This window comes from Neodiprion virginianus, chromosome 2 (assembly GCF_021901495.1).
Source record: "Neodiprion virginianus isolate iyNeoVirg1 chromosome 2, iyNeoVirg1.1, whole genome shotgun sequence".
In the NCBI taxonomy this organism is placed as follows: domain Eukaryota; kingdom Metazoa; phylum Arthropoda; class Insecta; order Hymenoptera; family Diprionidae; genus Neodiprion; species Neodiprion virginianus.
In genome coordinates this window covers 29,334,200-29,355,390 of record NC_060878.1, presented here as the reverse complement: position 1 = coordinate 29,355,390, position 21,191 = coordinate 29,334,200, and the positions used below count along the sequence as shown (strand labels likewise).

The 21,191-nt window shown below is 39.6% G+C and overlaps 1 protein-coding gene across 1 annotated transcript; it reads left to right on the top strand.

The window, feature by feature from the left end:
* The first annotated feature begins 14,811 nt into the window (after positions 1 to 14,811).
* Positions 14,812 to 17,337, top strand: LOC124296993 (uncharacterized). Its single transcript, XM_046747530.1, has one exon. It carries the CDS (start codon positions 15,220 to 15,222, stop codon positions 15,838 to 15,840), a length of 621 nt encoding a protein of 206 aa, XP_046603486.1. The 5' UTR covers positions 14,812 to 15,219; the 3' UTR covers positions 15,841 to 17,337.
* The last annotated feature ends 3,854 nt before the right edge of the window (positions 17,338 to 21,191 follow it).

Sequence of the window (21,191 nt, the reverse complement as noted above, 5' to 3'; positions counted from 1 at the left end):
AAGTGAGATTCTCAAAACAAAAATAACTCCCAATTACCCTTGGACAACTTCGGAATCATCGTGTGCCGTTCGATGAAAATGCAGCATAAATCGTATTTAACCGAACAAATATGCCAGAAGTTAGATTGACTGCTATCAGTTCATTTCAAACAATATATACGTCATTTTCAACATTTTACGTACGGTCGTTCAAAATGACGTACGTTCTCGCAACGAATGCCATATCTACCGTCAGAATTGCAATCGAAAGTTAAAAAGCGCATTATGCTTCCCACTCACGCGCACGCCTCGATCTAAAATTGCTCATTCGGTAGCGAGTTGACGGGACAACAACGGTGGATTTCTTTTCAACTGACTTAATTATTATTTTATTCTTTTTTTTCGTCCAATAATTTTGTCTCTGGCTTTGAGCCCGCGATAAACATAATGGAAATATAAGCTTGAACCGGATTCTTGTGGGCACCAAGCCTGCAGAGATGAATGCAGAGTAGTTGCCTCGGTGTTCGATAGAATTGAAATCATACGCAGTACTCACGGTACACAAGGAAGCTACCCTTATCGCAAAGTTTACAGATTTACGTAACTTCTATACGAGAACGCAGTGGGCGTATGAAAAGGATTGTCTGCAGAGGATGAAGATACGGGGGCGAGCGGAAACGCTAAGTGACTACGAGACATACACTTTGTATTATAATCAAAAGTTTTCTCATTTCCCCGGTAAATGCAAACCATCATACGACATAACAGACATGAACACGAAGGTCAACACCAAGCGTGACATTTGTGAAGGAATCGTTCTAATCAACTCCGAAAACTGCGTTTGCGTAACTAATTCCGGCACTTTAACTCATTCATCTTTACCGCCGCATCGTGCATACCTGTGTAATTTTGTCGTACAACTCTGCACCTGCAACATATCTCGACTCAAAAATAATCCATCATACGTTGGAAATGATATTCACCTTGTGTAAATTTCTACACGCTTTTTCAGTCCCCGCGACGTGGGTGTAAATGGAAAAAATACATGGCGAAACCGACTCGAGACAATATCGGACAAACCACTTTCAGGATCCAGATGTTCGACAGTTATGAAACAGGATACAAACTCGAATCGGACCCGTGTTGTTATTTATTGATGATTATGTTCGCTTACTTATTCAGCTATGTATTTTTCAGAACCTGTTTCCCATCTCTCATATTTATTCCAGTACCAGGATCTCTCACTGGGATGACATATGTAATGACACGAATCAACGTATGTCTTTATCTGTGTCCTCTTCTACCCACCCGAAAATTTTTATGAAATGGGTGAACCGACCAATTTTTCAAACGCGATAACGGGTTGTACCTACTCGGGATTTTTCAAAGATTCATTTTTTTTCAATTTCATTTTCGCAATGTACACACATTCAAGTACATACGAACAGAAAATTTCATGTCGATCTGACAAATATTCTCGAAGTTACGCGCGCATTTGCAAAGCCGCCTCGGAGCGTTTGAAAGTGCTTGTGAAATTTTTAACCCGTTTTCTCAAAACTATGTTTTCAAAGTCGATCGGCAAGATTTCTCGGAAAGGGCTGAACCAATCGGTCTCAAATTCTTACGCAAGCTTTATGAATATATTTTTTAGTCCTTGATCGAAGGTTTTTTTTTTACCGATAAATATTTTCCATTTCATAAATAGATTAAGGCGAAAATTTTAATGGAAAATCAAATTATTTTTTTCGAGAAACCGCTGTTTTCTGAAAAATTAATATTTTTATTATTCCTTCGATGAAAGACCAGATAATACCTTGTATTAACTGAATCCTTTTTGTTTTTTCATTTCGGATGATCCAGTCCAGAGATATCTCGCTCACCGCAAGACGCTTCTTTTCAGAGGTGCTCCCAGAGATTGGCTATATAGCAGCTTTAAAAAACATTATTTTTACAAATGAAAAATATCAGAACGAATTTCAATATTACGCCAATATATATATATACATATATATATATATATATATATAAATTTTTATATTAATAAATGGAAATGTCTCCTTATAAAAAATCCTTGAAAAGTCGCATTCTTCCAACCTGCTGACTAGGTATAACCCCATAAATTGATGCCTACGGATGATTTGTACCGTCATGCATTATACGTTTGCAGTGAATAAGATTATTTATACACTAGTGTGAAAAATCACTTGTACACTATGACAGAGTAAGACTATTCGATGATTAACCCTGTATACGCCTTCGAGCTCTGCAGAGGTTCTATAGACATTTACGTAACGTCATCAAAGATGAGCTTCGTCGATATAGAATGTCGAGTGCACTAGATTATTGACGACTATAATCGGCCGTACGCAATACATGTAATTAGAAGTATCAGCGTTGATTCATTATCTCATGATAAAGAGATGTGCTCCAAAGGGGGGATTTACCAAGCGGAATTTCATTTGTATACTTCAATTAATCGAAGACAAGCTGCGTCTCTTTGCAGACTCGTCTGCACTCTGTGTCGTATTGTGTGATTATCTGTACAGCCCGGTATGATCGATTATTAAGCCGGTATATCTTGTAACTTATCGTTAGAGAAGAGACTGCTAATCTTGCGGATCGTGATGTTGCAGGGGATAGAAATTCCAAGTTACGTCCAAAGTCAATACGGTGTTAGAGTCGTTAATTCGGGATTAATTACGTTAATAGCATTACATACAGGTGTATACATGCGGTACAGTCGGGTTGCGCAACTGCGATAAGAACTACTATAGGTCGTACCTGTAAACCCACAATCAGTTACGACGATAAAAGTCCGCCGATATAGGATCTGGCCACCTAGCTACTCGTACGGTGAAGAGACAGGCAGATCTCACTGTGCGATTATTTTCAGATAGGTCGTAATAACGGTTGAGGAGTGCAGTCGAAGTCAATTGAAACGATTTACCTTAATTTTATTTGTTCAATGCCAATAGTACCTGTAACTTATGTTTTTCACCCGATTTCAACGAATTGCTATCCATTTAACATTTTCACAAACTAAATAATCATTCGCGATGTATTTTTATAAGCAGTAGGTATTGAAATATTTTTCACGGAGGCGAACGTTTGCAATGAAAAAAATAATACATTATTATGGTCCCATTTATGTATATATAATATTTATTGCGATCGTGCAGGCTTTTTCATTCCTATTCTCAGATTCATTCCATTTTTGCCATGCCATGTTGGAAAAATATTTTTTCAACAAACTTAAGTCCGTCAATTTTAGAAAATACAATTATTACATGTTGGTAACGTTTGTGACGTAATTTGTTTGCTTCAACGTGTTTTTACTCGACTCCGAACTCGACGAGTCCATAATAATTAGCTTAACATAAGCGTTACGATTCCCAATAGACGTACCAGGATAACGAGGTTGATAGAACTCCTCCCACTCTGATTCACAGCTCCGGATCCGTCCTTCCGATGTATCAATACATTTCGTTCCTAGAGTAGCTATTATGTTTCCATAGAGGAGTCACTGCCATTTTTTGTATTTTCTTTTCCACCTGGTTCAGAGATTTTAATTAAAAGTCGATGCATGTTGAACTCGCTAATATAAAAGCTGCGTTATATTTTTACATAAAAATTACCAAATAAATTTTAATTCTTCAGGATTATTATTATCATAACACGACGATTTTCCCTGGTGTTCACTGCGGACTGAATAACCATCGTTTAAATTCTCGATTATTCATTCTGATCAGTCGACGACTCTGCGTCATCATGATTATGAACACTGGAATAAAGTACCGCCGCAGTCTTTATACTCTGTGAAATTGAAATCCTAATTGTCCGATCAACAGTGTGCCTAAGAGTTGAGCTTTTCAAATTTCGGCAAGCTCATAACTTATCCGGGCAGATGCGTATATTTGTCAGAAACATAATGTTGATTAATTAATTAATTGTAAGCCAGAGAGACAATGCCCGTCAGACCCATTTATTGCTTGTTTTGCCGAGAATGACGATTATTTGAACAATAACTGAATACCCTTACAAAATTTAGACTCAACGAGGTTAATACGTAATCGCACAGCGCCGTATTGAAAAGAATATACACATATTGTGGCAGCGAGATTAATAAACGAATGACACAACAACCTTTGCTATTGGAGAAACGTCTCATGCCATCGGTCACTTCACCGAAACCATCTAGTAATCCGATATTTCTGCTAGTCCGTGGTGAAATTCATCATATTATTAACCACCGTGTGAATTATATACGTAGCAGTGTTTTCATACGTGCGTCAGAGATTGCCGTTATCCTGCAATGCATCTGTAGAATCAGTGTCACGTAGTAATTGCTTCGACGAATCTGTATTCTTTAACGCTTCTCCGGCAGCCTTGTAAGCCTACGTTTTCTTTGGTTTGCAGTAGGTAATAGAAAAATAAGACATTTTTGTAGTACATAAAAGAGAATCTGGGAATTACTATTGACAATAATTGCATCACCCATCTATAATTCCTATTTTTTCCTTGCCAGTTACTGTACATGGTACATGGCATTAAAATAAAACGTGCAAGACATTTTTTATACGTTCATCCGATTCCGCAATTCCTGCGGTGTTTCGAAAAATCACTGTCAAAAACGGTCCGCGATCCGATACAAAATCGCGCACGGAATCCTAAACGATTGAAATTTCCAGGGTGCACTATTCGTTCTGCATAGCAATCGATCGCGACCACGTCTCGTAACTTCAACCACTGCTTTTGACCTCGCTTTTAAATCACAGCGAGAATAATGTGACGTTTGCATCAATCCGGTTATTCAATCTGATGATGTTCGATCATTAAAATAAACGAAAGTGATTCTCAAACTTTTATGCTTAAAAAATAATTTAGCAAGAGATTTTTTTCAAATCGTTCTCCGCGTGTCTGATAATACAGGTATATACGTACAGTTTCAATAATAAGAGAGAGCATATCCTATCAGTAAGTAAATTTTCTTGAAGACCTCAACTTCCCGAGCATATTGTAAGCGCGACAATAATGACAAAATAAAAATAGCTGTGAAACGTGCGCAAGCACATAAGATTACCACTTATTATTTTAGTTTAAGAATAAATGGGTCTCGCGACGTCGAAATCTAATTTAGGAAAAAAGGAAAAACAGTTTAAAAAATCTCCCCACGACCATAAGTGAAAGAACACCTCTACTGTATAATAGAAATGATTCGACAAAAAAAAAAAAAACAGTTGTCTTATTAGTGTTCACCGTCGTTGGCTGTACAAATGATACTATCAAAGATTTTCCAAACGTTTACGGTTCGGTCCATTCATCCTTAATTAGAATGTGAGCACGAGGTGATAAACGCGAGCTCCTCTTGCGGCCCCCGCAAATTATAACTACTTCACTCAGGTTATATATGACATTAATTAACAAATGTCGTGTCGACTGCGTTACAGTTGAGAAGGGGATGAGTTTTGGTCTATTATTCACTTTGCAACACGGACATAAGTCTATTACGTGTATATTACAATAATTGTAACCTGTCCTATTGTTATCACGGTAATCATCTAACCCAATTAGAATACCAATTACGCTTCAGCCGTGTAGAATCGACACATGCATCATATAAATCGACGTGAATAACCGGCACATATGTATTTCCGCATATGCTGCTGCACGATGTCAATCTCGTCACTTCGCCGTACGAGCATCGAACTGCACGTGTGGTGAGATTATTTTGGCTCTGGTAAGCCAACTACACACGGTGTGATGCATATTATCATCTGTCATCAGCAGGCCTGTGTAATGTTGAAAAAATTTTCACCGTTTTTTCAAAATTAATTTATCGTATAATTATGTTAAGCTTGAAACACAGATGTTCGTTGAATATTTCATCTTATCTTCCGATACCTTTCAACGTTTTAAAATGAACCGATTATCCCAACGCTCGGTTTCTAATGAATTATCGATAACGCTCGTCTTAAAGAATTACGTGAAACCGAACGACGTTATACCAACTCTATATTCACTCGTGAAAATGTTTTTCTCCGAACTTCAGGCTGATGAAGGAGGGTAAGATTTTGTCTGATAGTCTCGGCTCGTTAATGACCGCCTGCCGGGTAATACGATAACCAAATATCAACGAGGTATACAAGCATCGAGAACAAAATATTACCGAGAAAATGCGCTGGCCACTCCAGAAAACAACTCCATCTTTCCTTCTCCAATTTCAACTTGATAATTAAGCCTCTCGTTAGAAAAGAATATCGTAAGATTAATTCTGAATTACTGTAAATTTCGTCGGTGATTGTAGCGCTATTTATAAAATGTAATACCCTGTCGTAAATTTGTTTAGCGTTGATAATCGATAAGAGTACGCACGGAATTTAATCGCTAAAAGTCAACTGGGCCATTTTTCAGTCGATTTGAGATATTGCCAGTCCGTGTTACTCAACCATACCAAACATCTATCGTACATTTGCAAAAACCGAACTATCGCATGTTTGAAAATTAATCTTTCGTAATTCGCTCGTTGCGTTGAACGGTTTTAACTTATATTTTTAACCAGATGGTTCTACCTCTAATTTTTCACATTAAATCTGATTAATCCCCTCGAACTTAATCCTGCGGGATAACAAGTTTGAGCAATATTCAAATCGCACGGGGCCGCGCTTAAGTGCAAGCGAAGGTTAATCCGGTGTGATAATATCGTTCGATGAATTAGAAATACCCATACATCTGGAATAGTGCTAACGCCTAGAATGCTGCTCCCATAAATCTTATCCCTCTCTGAAGTAACAATAATGTTTGATGTAATAATAATCAAAGCTACGATCGTTACTCGTTGCGGTGACAAAAAGCAGCGAGGTCCGATTTAGGCAGCCCGCGAGTCTTGAATAAATCGTTGACGACTTGTCAGATGCAAATTAGTCCTGATACGTATAATATTATAGTACAAGTATAATATATAATGGATCCGGATCTGCTCCCGCGCTTTGGATCCAGTTCTTCGAGGCACTCGTGGATCGAGCCTTAAACAACTATCGGTGAGCAACAACGTCGTCGCTTCGTTCGACGGGAGAAGAGGTCGAAAGACGATTGTGCTGATACGCGTTCAGGTGAACGATAGTAAAATAAGAATCAACGCGTTATACGTGCGTTCGTATTGTACACAAATCCTAAAAAGAACGAATAAAAATGCCAATCCGCTGAATGGAGCAAAAAATTTTAGAAAAAGAGGACAGAACGAATATATAGAGCGGGAAAGAAATAGAAATATAGCAGCCAAGGCCGTGGCATGGTCCGTCTTTCAGCCTCTAGAAACACTCGGTATAATTACACTTCCTACATTTCGTTCGAGGCGGACTGAACAGCTCTGTGATATGCGACATAAGCTCAGGTCTGGGGTCGTGAAATATAAATGGAAGACGAGCGGTGAAATTACTCTCGAGTAGTTAAACACGCGATAAGTACACGGCAATATACATTGCACGTATTACGTGTACACATAGAAGCCCAAGGAGAGTGGAGGATGGATCACATGCCGAAAACAAAGAAAATTGCCCGCTATGTTCCACGGATGCTCAGAGATCCAAAATACATGTCACGAAAGCCAACCCTGATTGCTCAAATTCGTACAAAACTTAGCTTACTCTTTGGCCTGCCGCAAGCTCCGTGAATTTGTTCGCAGATTGAGGACCTGGCAGGAATACTGAGAACCGTACCGAATCGAATTCAACCATTTTCTCACGCAGATATGGAAAATTCTTAGCATATTGCCACAAAGAAAAATACATCCTATTTCCCTCATTGCGGATACTGTGTAATTGAAGAGGAATACACGGAAGGGTACTAGGATATGAAAATACTTGCCACGTCCTTATCGTTTTGTGCCTCATATATTCAGCTGCAATTCTGGACTATAACCGTGAAATTTGCATACAAGATCGAGCACCCTGATTAAGGCACGATACAGGTCCTACCATTTTTCAACGAAGTCACTCAAGATTCAAGGTTGGGTTACGGTGGCGGTTGTTGGTAAATATCGCGTGGCGTAAACGCAGGCCTGCAGCAATATGAAAGATGAAGAAAAAAAATTTGTATAATTGAAAGGCATTAATATCGAGGGTAGACACAAGGGGAGAGAGCAAAAGCGACGCGACGATCGAAGGAGCATGAAAATCTTGTTTTTGCAATACGCGTTTGTCGCTCGGTGCGGGCGTGAGTATAAAATGCACGGCGTATAGCGAGCACACGCACGAGATAAACCAGATCGAAAAACGAAGCCAGAACAAGGCGAAGGTCACGCGGTACTTTCAAACCGCAACCTTCATGGGCTAACGTCTGAAATAATTTTTATTTCTTCGGTGCGGGAAAAACTAGTGTAAGACAATAACCCCATGAGAAATCGCTCGCACTCTCGTTATATGTATATAATATTTATGTATATACAGGACAGACATATGGAAATCTCTTCCGTTCTCTCGCAAGTGTTGTATTCGAATCAAGGTGGAAGTTATCGGGGCTGACACGAAGGCGTGTTTTTTACGCCGGATCTTAATCCTGGGATAGCCGGAGTTCCTTGATCCGGTGAAGCTTGATCGATTAGTCTGCAAACTTGGTACAATGTGAACAACTGATCAATGTGGCGACGATTCGGCTGCATCGGCTCTCCGAGGACCAATCACAGTGGATTTGTTATTACGCAAAGCTGCCTCGTACCTTATGATATCGATTCGAATCCCGGAAACTTGACTGTTCACTGATCTTCATTGATCATTACAGCGATGCGTTGCGATCCGGCCAAAGGCACGATTAAATAATCGAAAAATCGTCGAAGAGACGATTTCTAAGCAATCGATTTTCGTGTTTCTCTTACTCCGTCTACGATCTCATCCTTCTTCTATTCCTCGTCGGTATACAAGAAATTTTCCATATTACTCGCCGCAGAATTTATACTGGAAAAGTGGTTAGAAATAAATTCCAATTTAAATTTGTACGCGCGATATCGAGTCTGGTAAAACGTGCATGTAAAATGAGCTCACGATTGTCTTTCAGATTGTTCGCGTCAATTGATAATCGACGAGTGTCGATGATGTGACACCTGCAGATATTACACAATCGTCACGCGCCTGGCTGTTGCAGCCTCGAAATCTCCCGTAGCAAATAGAGCGAAGAACTTCTATCTTTGTTCACGCTCCTACCTGAAAGGGCGAAGGCGGTTGCATTAACGAAAACCGTACGGGAGAAACGAGCATATGAGAAACCATAGATAAGTTATCTCGACGTGGAACAGTTACGCGAGCTTTTTTACCGATATTTCGAACCTTTAATCTATTTTCAAAAGTGGCCGGTACGTGCAAACTGCCAATACACCTTCGGGTGGAGCGTGAACGCTAACCACCCGCGAAAATAGAGTTTAACCGTGCGATCGCTAATGGGATTGGCACGGTGGTTTGCCCCACGTTTTCATTACGTGTCATAGAAACATCTGAAGCGGTGGATAATATATAACCAGGCAAAACCCGAGTCTTCCTTTGGATAAGTAAAACGGAGAAGAAAGGGAAAGAGGAAAAGCAATGCGATTCGAAATATTCCTCAACTGTCCGGTTGTCGTAAACAAAAGGTTATAATGTACGTGATTTTACGATTTATGAAAGAATTAAAAAAGTGAGGGTTAAAGCGATGATAAAAATTGTCCGCAAATTATAGTCGTCAGAATTGCGAAGCCGCGAAACTTTCATGACAACTTACAGCTCGACGTTTACATGTGAATCAGTTTCAAAACTCACCATGCCGAGTCTAATGTTTATTCTTAAATTTCCACCAATCGATGTTTACTCTTGTACAAACAACTATCTTACTTATAAATAATACGAGAAAATTTGTGTACGCGATTATCTTTTTCGATGGACCTTTCACGGGTACTCAAAGCCTGATGGAACAAAAATAAAATTGTGTTGGTCGTCACGCACCGTGAAATTACGTTCATGCCCCCGTAAGGATACCTAATTACAGGCAATTCATGGTACATATCTGGTCACGTGATATTCATTAATGCCTTTTTCCATGCCGGCTAACTTGTTCTCGGTCCGAAACAAAAATAATTCCGAAATTACCGAAATTAAGTAGCCGAAAGTACGAATATTGCTGTGTACCCCCAGTTGCATATAATTAGGGATCCTTCTGATGCGCATCCATGCAATGTCACCGTAAGTATTATACGACAAGTTCGTCATAAGTGCACAGGAACGTACCTTTAGTTACCTGCCACAGAACCCGTGTCAAAACACGTGGCTCAGAATTTTGCAACGTGCATGATACCACGGACAGACTTCCCCCTTTCTCTTTAGCTTCCCCCCATCTACCCACTCGGAGGTAAACTCAACACCGACATGAACAACGGCTTGAAGTCTTTCTACAACAACTACTACCTGTAACTTTGTACCGCGGCCAAAAGTTTTCAACAGCCCTGCGTCACAGGCACGTTTTCATTCCGCACACTCTGACGGCCCACTTACTTTCATCAAGGTTGAGAAAATATCCATTATTTCCCCTCAAATTAATAGTTGTCAATTAACCCGTTGTTAGATGAAGTTATCTAAATTTTAAATGCGTATTTGTCCGGTCGCGTAAATGTCTCGACATGTTTTTTCCGCGAAAATAAACCTTCGGTCCAAATTTTGTTCTGCTTGAAGCATTATTTATTCAGATGCGTTATACAGTGCCAATAAAGTTCTTGGTCCTGGCGATGATAAAAAAATCTACCGTCCTACCGGATACGTCAAAATTATTTGTCAAAGACGTTTATATCGCTTATCCTACCGTATCTGCAGGTCTATCAGCAAATTCAATGTCAATCGAATAGAAATAAATAGTACATTTTATTACATCAGAATATTTCCATGTACGAAATTGCCCATGTGTGTTATTTCCTGAACTTTCATTTACATTGTTTGCAACAAATTTATCAGCCTCAAGGATAGAAACTTGAAACCATTTATTTGACAAAGGTGCAGTGAATAGTTTCATCACCAAAATGTCGCAGACTGTTGTATCATGCTGTAGGCGGAGTGTTATCTACGTCAGCAACTCGCACGGGGAGACTTTTACTCTCGTTGATATAATTCAAAGAAGATGTTGCAGAAGATACTCGACGCTAGGATAAAAAGCTTGACCCTTGAGTTCATCGCCTCAATATAGAGTTCGCACGAAACCGAAGTGTCTAGGCGTTATTACTGCATCCACGATGTTCTTGGCACCTGAACTTTTTTGTCCCGGTGTCGTCTCGAATGATAAAGACAACCATTAATTTTTTAATACATTTTTATTCGTTGAATTGGAATTTGGTAATTCGGGTTCCAAGTCGTTTTTTTTGTTTCTCTTTCCGTAATAAGAATAAAATTTTTACTGAGAAAATCGTGATACCCTTAAAGTGGAACAATTTATTTTCTACATATTAGCGAAAAAATATGAAATCAATTGTTAACAAATTAGTCGGACAATACGTTTGATAGGTACTGGTAATTTTTTTTTTTTTGTCAACCAATCTTCTAAACCAATTGCGGAGCATACTGAATTCTATTGGTTCCTTGCGTAGCATACCAATTCGCGTCGTAATGAAACGACTTTCGATATTTCGTCATTCGATCGAAGTCTACTACGAGAAACTTGTATCCGCGTGTAAATCGAAGACTACCAAGTTTATTTCGCCGTATAATTCTTACTTAAGTATTTCAAGCCTCGCTCCGAACAAAGTCAGAAAATACTAACCACGCGCTATTCGTATTGGCCATGATATATTCGAAATCAAATTATCGTCACTACAGTCACCCTTGCAATTATTAACGCTTCTCCATTTTAACTTTGAGAGGCAAAAAAAAAAAAAAAAATGAGAAATTACACGCTCGCCAATCATGCGCCACTTCTCAAATTTCCCGGTCTCAAATTTGTTGTTTCTTATTTCGTATCTCAAAGGAAAGCGTCGACGAGTTAGAAAGTAAGAATCCGAGTCACTCAAAAGAAGCTTTATGCTGTTTCACGAGATTCAAATGTAATACAATTAGACAAAATCGTCGTCAATCGATAATAAACGTATTGCAGCGATGAAAGGTCGTTTTCACAAACGTGGGAAATAATTACTATACAACGTAAGTTGTTCGTTCCCACTGATACCTTAGAAGGTCCAAGGACTTCTTCACGCTTTGACATTCTGAGTGGCAAAAGCAGCGAGTTACTTGAGAAAGAGTAGAAAATCATGTATTGTCAATTTACGATGTTTTGCGAAGGAAAACTCCGAAGTCCTCGCTAACAATAAGCTAGCTAAACCAATACCACGAACCATGAGAAGAATTCTAAAGACTCTTACGTGTGAAAGAAGACGCGTGTTTCTCCCACAGAAAGGGGCGAACCGGTAGGAGTAAAAACTAGGTACCCTATCTCCTGCCTCTTTGTACATCTAAGCGAGGTCTGCATGCCAGTTATTTAAAATAATCCAGAATCGATTAGAACTAAACTAGAACCAGATTAACCCCCAATAAAGATATCTCGACCTTCCGTCCAAAATCAGCTTTGGTCTCACGACTTTAAACTTTTTACTATGGAGATTGAGCAGCTTTGAAGTGTTTTTTGTTTTATACCAGCGATGAGTGGACTCTTCAATTTTAATGGAAAATGTATTAAGTACAACAACTTCTCCTAGACTACGAATGTTCCGATTTCTCATCGTCATTCGACGCTTTATCTGGACAATTAAGACGTCTAGAACTCACATTTCGAGCACGCTTGACCAAAAATACACCAGATATTCCCTTTCTAAATGAAACGGTGAGTAACAAGCTCAAACAAGGCGGCACAAGGGTCTCGTTCCGCTGATTCGTCGCCGGAACTTTCGGGACTTTTCCGAAAACAATTTCGTTTTGCGTTTCTTTGGCATGCCGTTGTGTACTCTATGGTGTACTCAGACAGACGCCATGCCTCCTTATTTAGCGAAATTAAACAGCTCAGATATTTTAGTCGTCATTGATAGTATATCTACAACATAGTCTGCCAAAACTCCCTGAGGTTGTACAACCCGCGAAGAGGATATAATTACGCGATCAATTCCAGATAATGAACAAGCAAACATGATCGGTCATGACCCGAGAAAGATGGGCTCGTGCCCCCAACCTGTAAATTGATATGCTTCGAGTCCAGTCAAACTTCACCGAACCATGCGAATCTCGGTAGCGTGTAATCGGTTTTGAATTCGTGAATCGGACTTGTCCACGTTCCAAGAATCTGAGGATCGATAACCCATCTAAACATCAAACGTCCGATCTCTCGGGATTTCTTGACTCTGGTGATATTGCCCTTTGGCACATCCAAGTTGCCATAACACACCTGAGACAGCCAAACCAAGCAAGATATTTATATGTGTGGGTACTGATTAGCAGAACTGCGATAGAATGTATATTTCGGATATGAGAACGTTGGTACTGAATGAACGTTGATTAAGTTTGAGAAATTTCGAGTCCTCGATATCGTAGCGAAAGCATACACATCACCTCAGAATATGTGTCGAATTTTCTCATAGATACAGGATTAAATAAATTTGAAAGCGTGCAAGCCGTAGTTAACATTCGAAGAAACCGTTCTGTATCATTGTTGAGATTTCAATTCATCTCGAAGATACTTCGAAAATTCGATTAAACTTTTATATGAGTTTTTAGACACAGATTCGAAAGAATTCCATGATTACCGGATACCCTAGATAAAAGTCACAAAATTGTTCGAAAGCTCTAGAAATATGAGTGAGTTATATGTATACCGCTGGAAAAAATCAGCGTATATAGACCGACAGTCAGTGAAATATCCATGAAAATTCACTGAATCGTAAGTATACATGCACTGATTTTTTCAGTAGTATACTTATAACCGGAAATTGGTGAATTTTCACTAATTTAAATTTAGAGAGCGCTAAACAGTGACTTCTCGGCTGCGTGTAAAATAAAATTCGTGACAGTATAAGCATGTAAGGACCTTAATTTGATGATTGTAGCAACTGGCCAACTGTGAAATTTCGACAAAGCTGCTTATTGAGAAACTCTGAGATCAAATTTTGAATAAAAGGAACTTGAGTAACCGGAATGTTCTTTGCAATAACAATAATGAATCAATTGAGATGATTTAAATAATTGAAAATCATAGCGAATCGCTTGAAATCACATGACAACGTTGATGAGTCACGGGGCAAGCGTTGGAAACCATGAAAATTCTGATAATAATTAAGTCTTGCGGCAGTCAGCGCCAAATATGTAGTTTCACTTGAGTGAAGTTCTATTGATTTTCATCTTATCTCGTGCTTTCGTTGATTATCAGTTTACCAAGTGATTTCTCATGATTTCCTGTGGTTCTGTCCTGCGATCCGGAAATCATAAAAAATCGCACAGAAATCTGAAAGTCAATGACAATGAATTGGAATCGTTAATTTGATTTCCAAGTAAGTAGCCCCTCGACTATTTCCATTGTACGGTGATCAATTTTGAATGGACCACCGGATGGAGCCCCACCGATAGCGCGATAGTTTATTAATCCTCTCTTCTCGGATCTTCCAATGCAATCCAATACTCGGATGAATATTAATAATACATCGGGCAAAGGCTTGACGTGGGTAACGGCTTACGACCGCCCGGATATTCATAACCGGCTTGTCTATAGAGCATCATCATCGAACACGGGGGTTGGCATCAGCGTCGGTGCCGTTCCTCACGTGGATGCCGACGCTTGCGCACGGGGTTCGTCGACGGAAGGTATAAGTAACGCGCAGCATCCCTCAAAATCTCAGTCTACCTGCACTCGGTGCCAAGCGACTGCGAGGCCAAAAGCACCGACGCAAACCGAGTCACAGTTGTCATAAATATGACGCAAAAAATTATGCTCATTAAATAAGAAACAATCGATCTCCCGGCCGAGTGTTTACTGTGTTGTTGATTACACATAAGTTGACCGGAGCAGCGTGAAACGACATCGGCGTATAATATAAAAAACAAACCCCAAGAAGCATTGAACCGTACTTCAGTGTACAGAGAGTGCAGGGTGAAAAAATACTTGGACGAGCGTTCGAAAAGGAACGACGAGACATCGCCTGGACATCGACTCGCACACCTGGATATCCCAAGGAATCACGTTGTTTTGGTAAACCCGGGATTACCCGACTGGCACAAATCGCTACCAACGATTGTTGTTCATCCGGCATCTTCGCCAACGGCAATGGAGGAATCGACGAGGCTGACGAACGCGAGGAGTCGAGTTTCCCGAAAGCACAACCGGCGCTCGGAATTCATCGACGAATGCAGCACGGACAGCGGATGCAACAACAGCGGAAGCAGCGGAAGCGGTGAGCGTATTTGCGGAGGCGAAAGATCACCGCGTCGTCACAATTACCTGAAGCTACGCGGCCATTCCGCAACGTCCTACTCGCAGGAGCGGCTGCCCCGCAGTTTCGGAAGCTGCAACAGGGACAGGCACAGCAGTAAATCATCGAGATCCTGGAGCCCGAGTGACGACCAAGATTCCACCGACTACGATCAGTCCTCACCGCACTCATCGAGTTCCTTCGACGATCGCAGGAGCGACAGCGATTCGACGACGAAGCAATCCTCGACCATCGACACACTCCGCAGGGCCTTCCGGACCCTCAAGGTATCGTTGCGCGAAACGAAGGGGAAAAAACACGCGAAAAAATCACGAAAGAGCATACTGAGAAGCCCAGTTTCCTACACCTACGTGCGGGGCCTTTCCGGACTCCCGACTCACCGTGTGCCCAGAAATTCAACACCGAAGACAATACTGCCGTGCGTACGTCAAAAGATTATCGGATTGAACCGGTAGTAAGTTTGGTTGATATTGGAAAAATTTTTTATTCGATACGCAGGTATCAATGACTTTGAAAATGAGATGTTTTCCAATCCGGTAAATCGTATACATGATACTTCGCGTCTATGCGCATCGTTGGAGTAACGAAATTCTGAGTACAACAAGGAATATTTTCTTACTTCGTTGAAAAGAAAACTTGGGAAAACAAACGATAAATATCAAGACTGGAGAAAGAAGGGAAAAAAAAAGAAAAAAAGAAAAAAAAGACTGTTGAAAAAACATGAAAATATTTGCGAGATGTAGGTTAGATGCTGGGATCAAAATATCACTCGATTTAGGTTGGCGTATTAACGTGAGCACATCACAAGGGTATGTATAAATGCACATACAGAAATGTATAATTATATAATATCGTATACGAATTATAGTTGCATTAGATAAAGCACGATCCATTTTACCCGTAGGGTAAATAATTTGGCAGTATGTGTACCGAACTGATTAACGGGGCTATCGATTTAAGTAGCAATTCTCGGGAGGATCTGTATTCGTGGCATTTAACGTTACAACTTACTATCGAAAAAGTGTATGAATGTAGCCCGTATTGACCTAACGTATCTGGGTGGGTGGGGGTCAAAACTTAGACGGGTCGGTATTTCGAATAGCCGATACATCGAAACTTCAAAGAAGTGAAAATAAAATAACGTAAATCAGGATTTCGAACTGTTCATCTTTCGTTATTTTACTTTCGCATGTTTGAAATTTCGGAACATCGACCGTTTGAAATGTTGACCCTTCTAAGCTTTGACCCCCACCTATGTCCTTCTTTGACTATATTCTGTATTAGTCCGAATGAAATACGTGCCAATGAAGTCGTGGAATAGGGAAATATTAAGCATACGTATAGGTATATGCACAATACATATGGGCAGAGGTATTCAGCGAGGAAGCGAGAAACAAATGGAATGCACGAGGTTTGAAAATTTAGCTAATTCAGTCTGCCGTAAACGTCAATTAACGCGTATGTACACGCATGAACATGTAATACGAGTAAATGAGTCTCTTTGAAATTATACAAAGAAAAAGGAGATATAGTCAAGAGAGACCAGAGGTGAGAGAGATGAAAAGAATTTAAAAAACATACAAACATATATCATTATATACTAATTGTATGAGCATGAGTGGTGATAATCGTATATAAATCTAAATATAACGTATTGCTTGATTAACTACATATATGTATAACAGGGCTTTAAAGCTCGAATCTTTAACTTTAAGAAAATTATATTTTTTCTTACTTCAACTTTCGTTAAAATTAAAAATCTCAATATTAATTTAGTCAATGCGACTTATAGATGTAATAATTATCGATAGGTACATATAGGTGTATGGTATGTATGTATATATTTATAATGCCGATCTCGATCACTAAACGACTATGCTGACGTGAAAAACGTGCACCTCGTACGCCAATCACATTACATGTATTATCCTTTAAACGTGTAACGACACATCAATTCTTCGTCAATGTTCAAATAACTGAAGAATGCTCTCTCGATTATGCAATACACGAACATACGTAGACACATTATACATGCGACGTATTCGTGTTCCTAATTCGTGTCAATTGAGTAAATCATCATTATACTTAAAGATGAATGCATGTAGATATTTAATACACTTGTACGAGGTGGGCATTGGCCAAACAACATAACGAATTTAACCACAGACTTTGCGTGTGACCCGCCTAGTGCCTTGTAGAGAATTTCCCCGTGCGAATGGCCTAAAACCGCAAATCAGTCCTGATTGTGGGTTCGAATGAACGGCGCAAACAAAAATGATGTGAAAAAAAAAAAAAACATAGGATGATTGGCAAAAATAGAAGAAATTCTCAGGTTTGCGTGTTTTATATATCATGTTTATATGTAAAAATGTTGTACTTTACGAATAAACATTTTCGATGTTAAATACAAAAATACTTGTAAACGTTTTTATCGTGACTATTCATCCCTCTGCTGCAGTCTACTTATGAAGGTTGGTTCTCTCAAAATCGATAGTTTTGACCATAGAACCCTACACGTCTGTACGAAACAAATAATCTACACAAGGGATAAGCGCACCTCAGAACTTCAAATCGACGCTGCTAACGGACTGTTCGACGTGAAAGAGTTTTGTCTTTTCCATTAGAAACCTGAAAGACTGAAGAATAAAATAAGTATACGCGAGAAAAGCCTAATATGAATTTTTCACCGTGAAAACTTCAATTGAACAAAATAACCAAAATGATTTTACCAGACCGTAAGAATTATATGGGATTAGGGATACCCGTGTCTAAGGTCCTAGGGTTAACCAACTTCATCTCGAAACGGTTGTACATTGAGTATTTATCAAATTATAATATTCGTAAGCTTACAAGAATACAAAGTATTTGAATTATGAACGAGAACTTCGATATCAGTGCTTCAATTCAAATCCCATCGAAATGGTTGAAAATCTGGTAGATTCATTCCAACTCATTATACCATAGGTCATTTTAGGCAGAAAAGTATTTTCTACGAAATTTGCTGAAACATCTTTTCCCATCATGTTGAAATTGTCGAATATTTAACTTTACAACAATGCACTGATATTGATTACGACCCAAAAGTATCGAATTCGCTAATATATCGAATTGACTATTCAGAAATAAAAAATGCAATCAAAAAATTCTCCAGAAAGTAATTATCTCAATAAAATGAGCTATCGTAGAAAAGTGAAACCATAAATACCTACTATAATTTTAACCGTTGTGAAGCTATTTGAATTGAAGCACCGACATCCAAGTTTTTGTCCATAATTACCACATTTTCCATTATAGTATTTATTTTTAAAGAGATTTCCGTAGCTCACAAATAAAATAATTTGACAAACACTTAACCTGCGACTACGTCATAATAGAATTGATAAAAAAAAAAAAACGCTGATATCAAGTTTTGGCAAGCCTATCTCATCAACTCCACAATTCCCCTTTACCACAACACCTAGCACAGCAAAAATTGACTCGACCGAGGCGGTGAATCGATGGAAGTGCAAAAGAAAAGATATAAGCATAGTGAATTAGCAAACGAAATAATTAGCGACACTAGAATCTTCTCCATACACATACAGACGACACCGTCTAACGCAAGTTGCAGATAAATCTATTCTTGGTAAGACGTACAAGGATGCAGATTGTCCGCTGCCTTCCGTGCAGGTAAATCACTCACCAACAGCGCAGTTAGATCAGATTCCCGATACTCACCCTGTTCAGCCTCTCGACTCGCCCCCCTTTCGTCCCCGCACTCTATCTTGCCTACCTGTGTTCCATTTTTAGTGCCGCACTGCAGTCTGGGAGCGCTCGACACCCACACGAAGAAGGTTTCCTATTTCTGGCGAGAGTGGCCGGCCGGTCCAACACCGAGGGGTAGTTTTCTAACGAGGTCAGGGGTTGTCTCGGGTTCGACGACTCCGAAGAGCCTGAACGAGGGCATGATGCCGCATTTGCAGAAGGCACCTGCACCGCCTCGATACACCGGAACCCGAGTGTTGAACCCGAACCCTTCCGGGTAATATATTCGTTCTATTTTCAAAGTCCGCCGTGCAAGCCACTCTTGTTGCTAGATGAGAAGTCATCCTTGTAACTCGAGTTTAAGAGGTAGATGGTGAGAAGGGACATTATTCAAGGAGCCATCTTTTCACCCGACCAATGAACATGAATATTCTTTATTTTGTTGCCAGATATAAATTTTGCGGTTATGGTAAAGAATGAAGTAGTTAGGGACTGTGTATTAACAATAAAGAAAAATTTCTCACAGTGTGATATGAGCTTTAAGAAATAAGGTGAAATTGATAGCAACATATTTCGTAGGCCAATAAACTGTTCGGTGTTGAAAATGCTGCGGCATTCCTGGAAAATCTTTGACATTTTTTCGAGTACAATTTACATGAATACCTACATTCAAGTTTTTATATTTGTATTATGTTTTTGAATACACGCATTACATTGTTGCGGATTTGATCGGTCAGGGCGCTGATACAGTCAATGTCACATGGCGACGATTTTCGTCACATTTATTCGATATACTACATGTACGTACGTATATACGAGACTAGACGAAGTGGCATCCCACGTATTCCATATAGCACAGCAAAGTTGTTTTAGTCGTGCTGATATTTAGCATTCCGTTCAAATTTTACGCTTAATTTGATTCAGTGAATTTTCACTGATTATAAGTATATTATTGAAAAAACCAGTGCATTATACACCGACGATTAACTGACATTTCACTGACCTTAACACTGATTTCCAAGGCACACGCATTGATTTTTTTCAGTGATATACGTATAACTAATTCATATTTAGAGCGTGTACTTGGCGAAGATTTATTACTTAACGAAATGAATGCCTAACCGCTCAGTCCATCGACACCAAGGGCTTTGGAAGATTTCAGGCTCTCCTCTCGAGGAAAATTTCATAAATTTCCGTAAAACGATGTGAACAAATCAGACGAAATACAATAATATGATTTTTTCAACCGATAATATGAAAGCGATTATTTATCGTAGATTAGAAACAATCAACGAAAACGTGTTATACCATTATATTTATAACTCTCTGCGGTCGGTGATAATTTCTAAAAATATACAACTTGCTGCGATATTGGTCCAGAGTATCCCGAAACAGTCCATCAATCATAATCTGCGTTCTATCTCCCTTATTTCATCACGGATTACGTAAAGCTCCTGGTACGATAGCGAGACATCTTCGCGGTAAAACTGTGAGCATCGAATAATTCTGGTATTGACAGATTGACAATATTTCTCCCATCACGTAAGATTGACTCCAGCGACGGCAGTGGCATTATAAATAAATCGCTGTTCGTAACGTCCATCGAAATGGTTATTGTAAAAAAGATGGTCGAAGCCTCGCGTATAAGCCAAGTGGTAAAAGTCCGGCTCGTACAAGGGTATAAACAAAGAGTCACACCGCAAATGGGGAAAGGAAGGGGGGACTAAACCTAGGGGATGATGATCAGGGAATGACGGGAGATGCGGGAGTGCGTGCCGAGGTCACGGATTCCAAAAATAACCCAGCGTTCTAGATTCGTGTCATGACCCAGTTTTCCCGCAACCGTAATGACGGACGGCGGTCCCGCTTCCATTCATGGTGTTTCACCCTCCGGACACAAACGCAACCCTCCGATTCAATTAGTACGTACCCATGCGCTGTTAATTCCCGACACACGGAGATTACCCGAGCTGTTGTTGCTACCTAGTTACCCGATAATTGTTATTCTTCTTCCTCTTCTTTTTCTATTTCCAAACGAATGGTACAGGTGTACCCCCTTGGA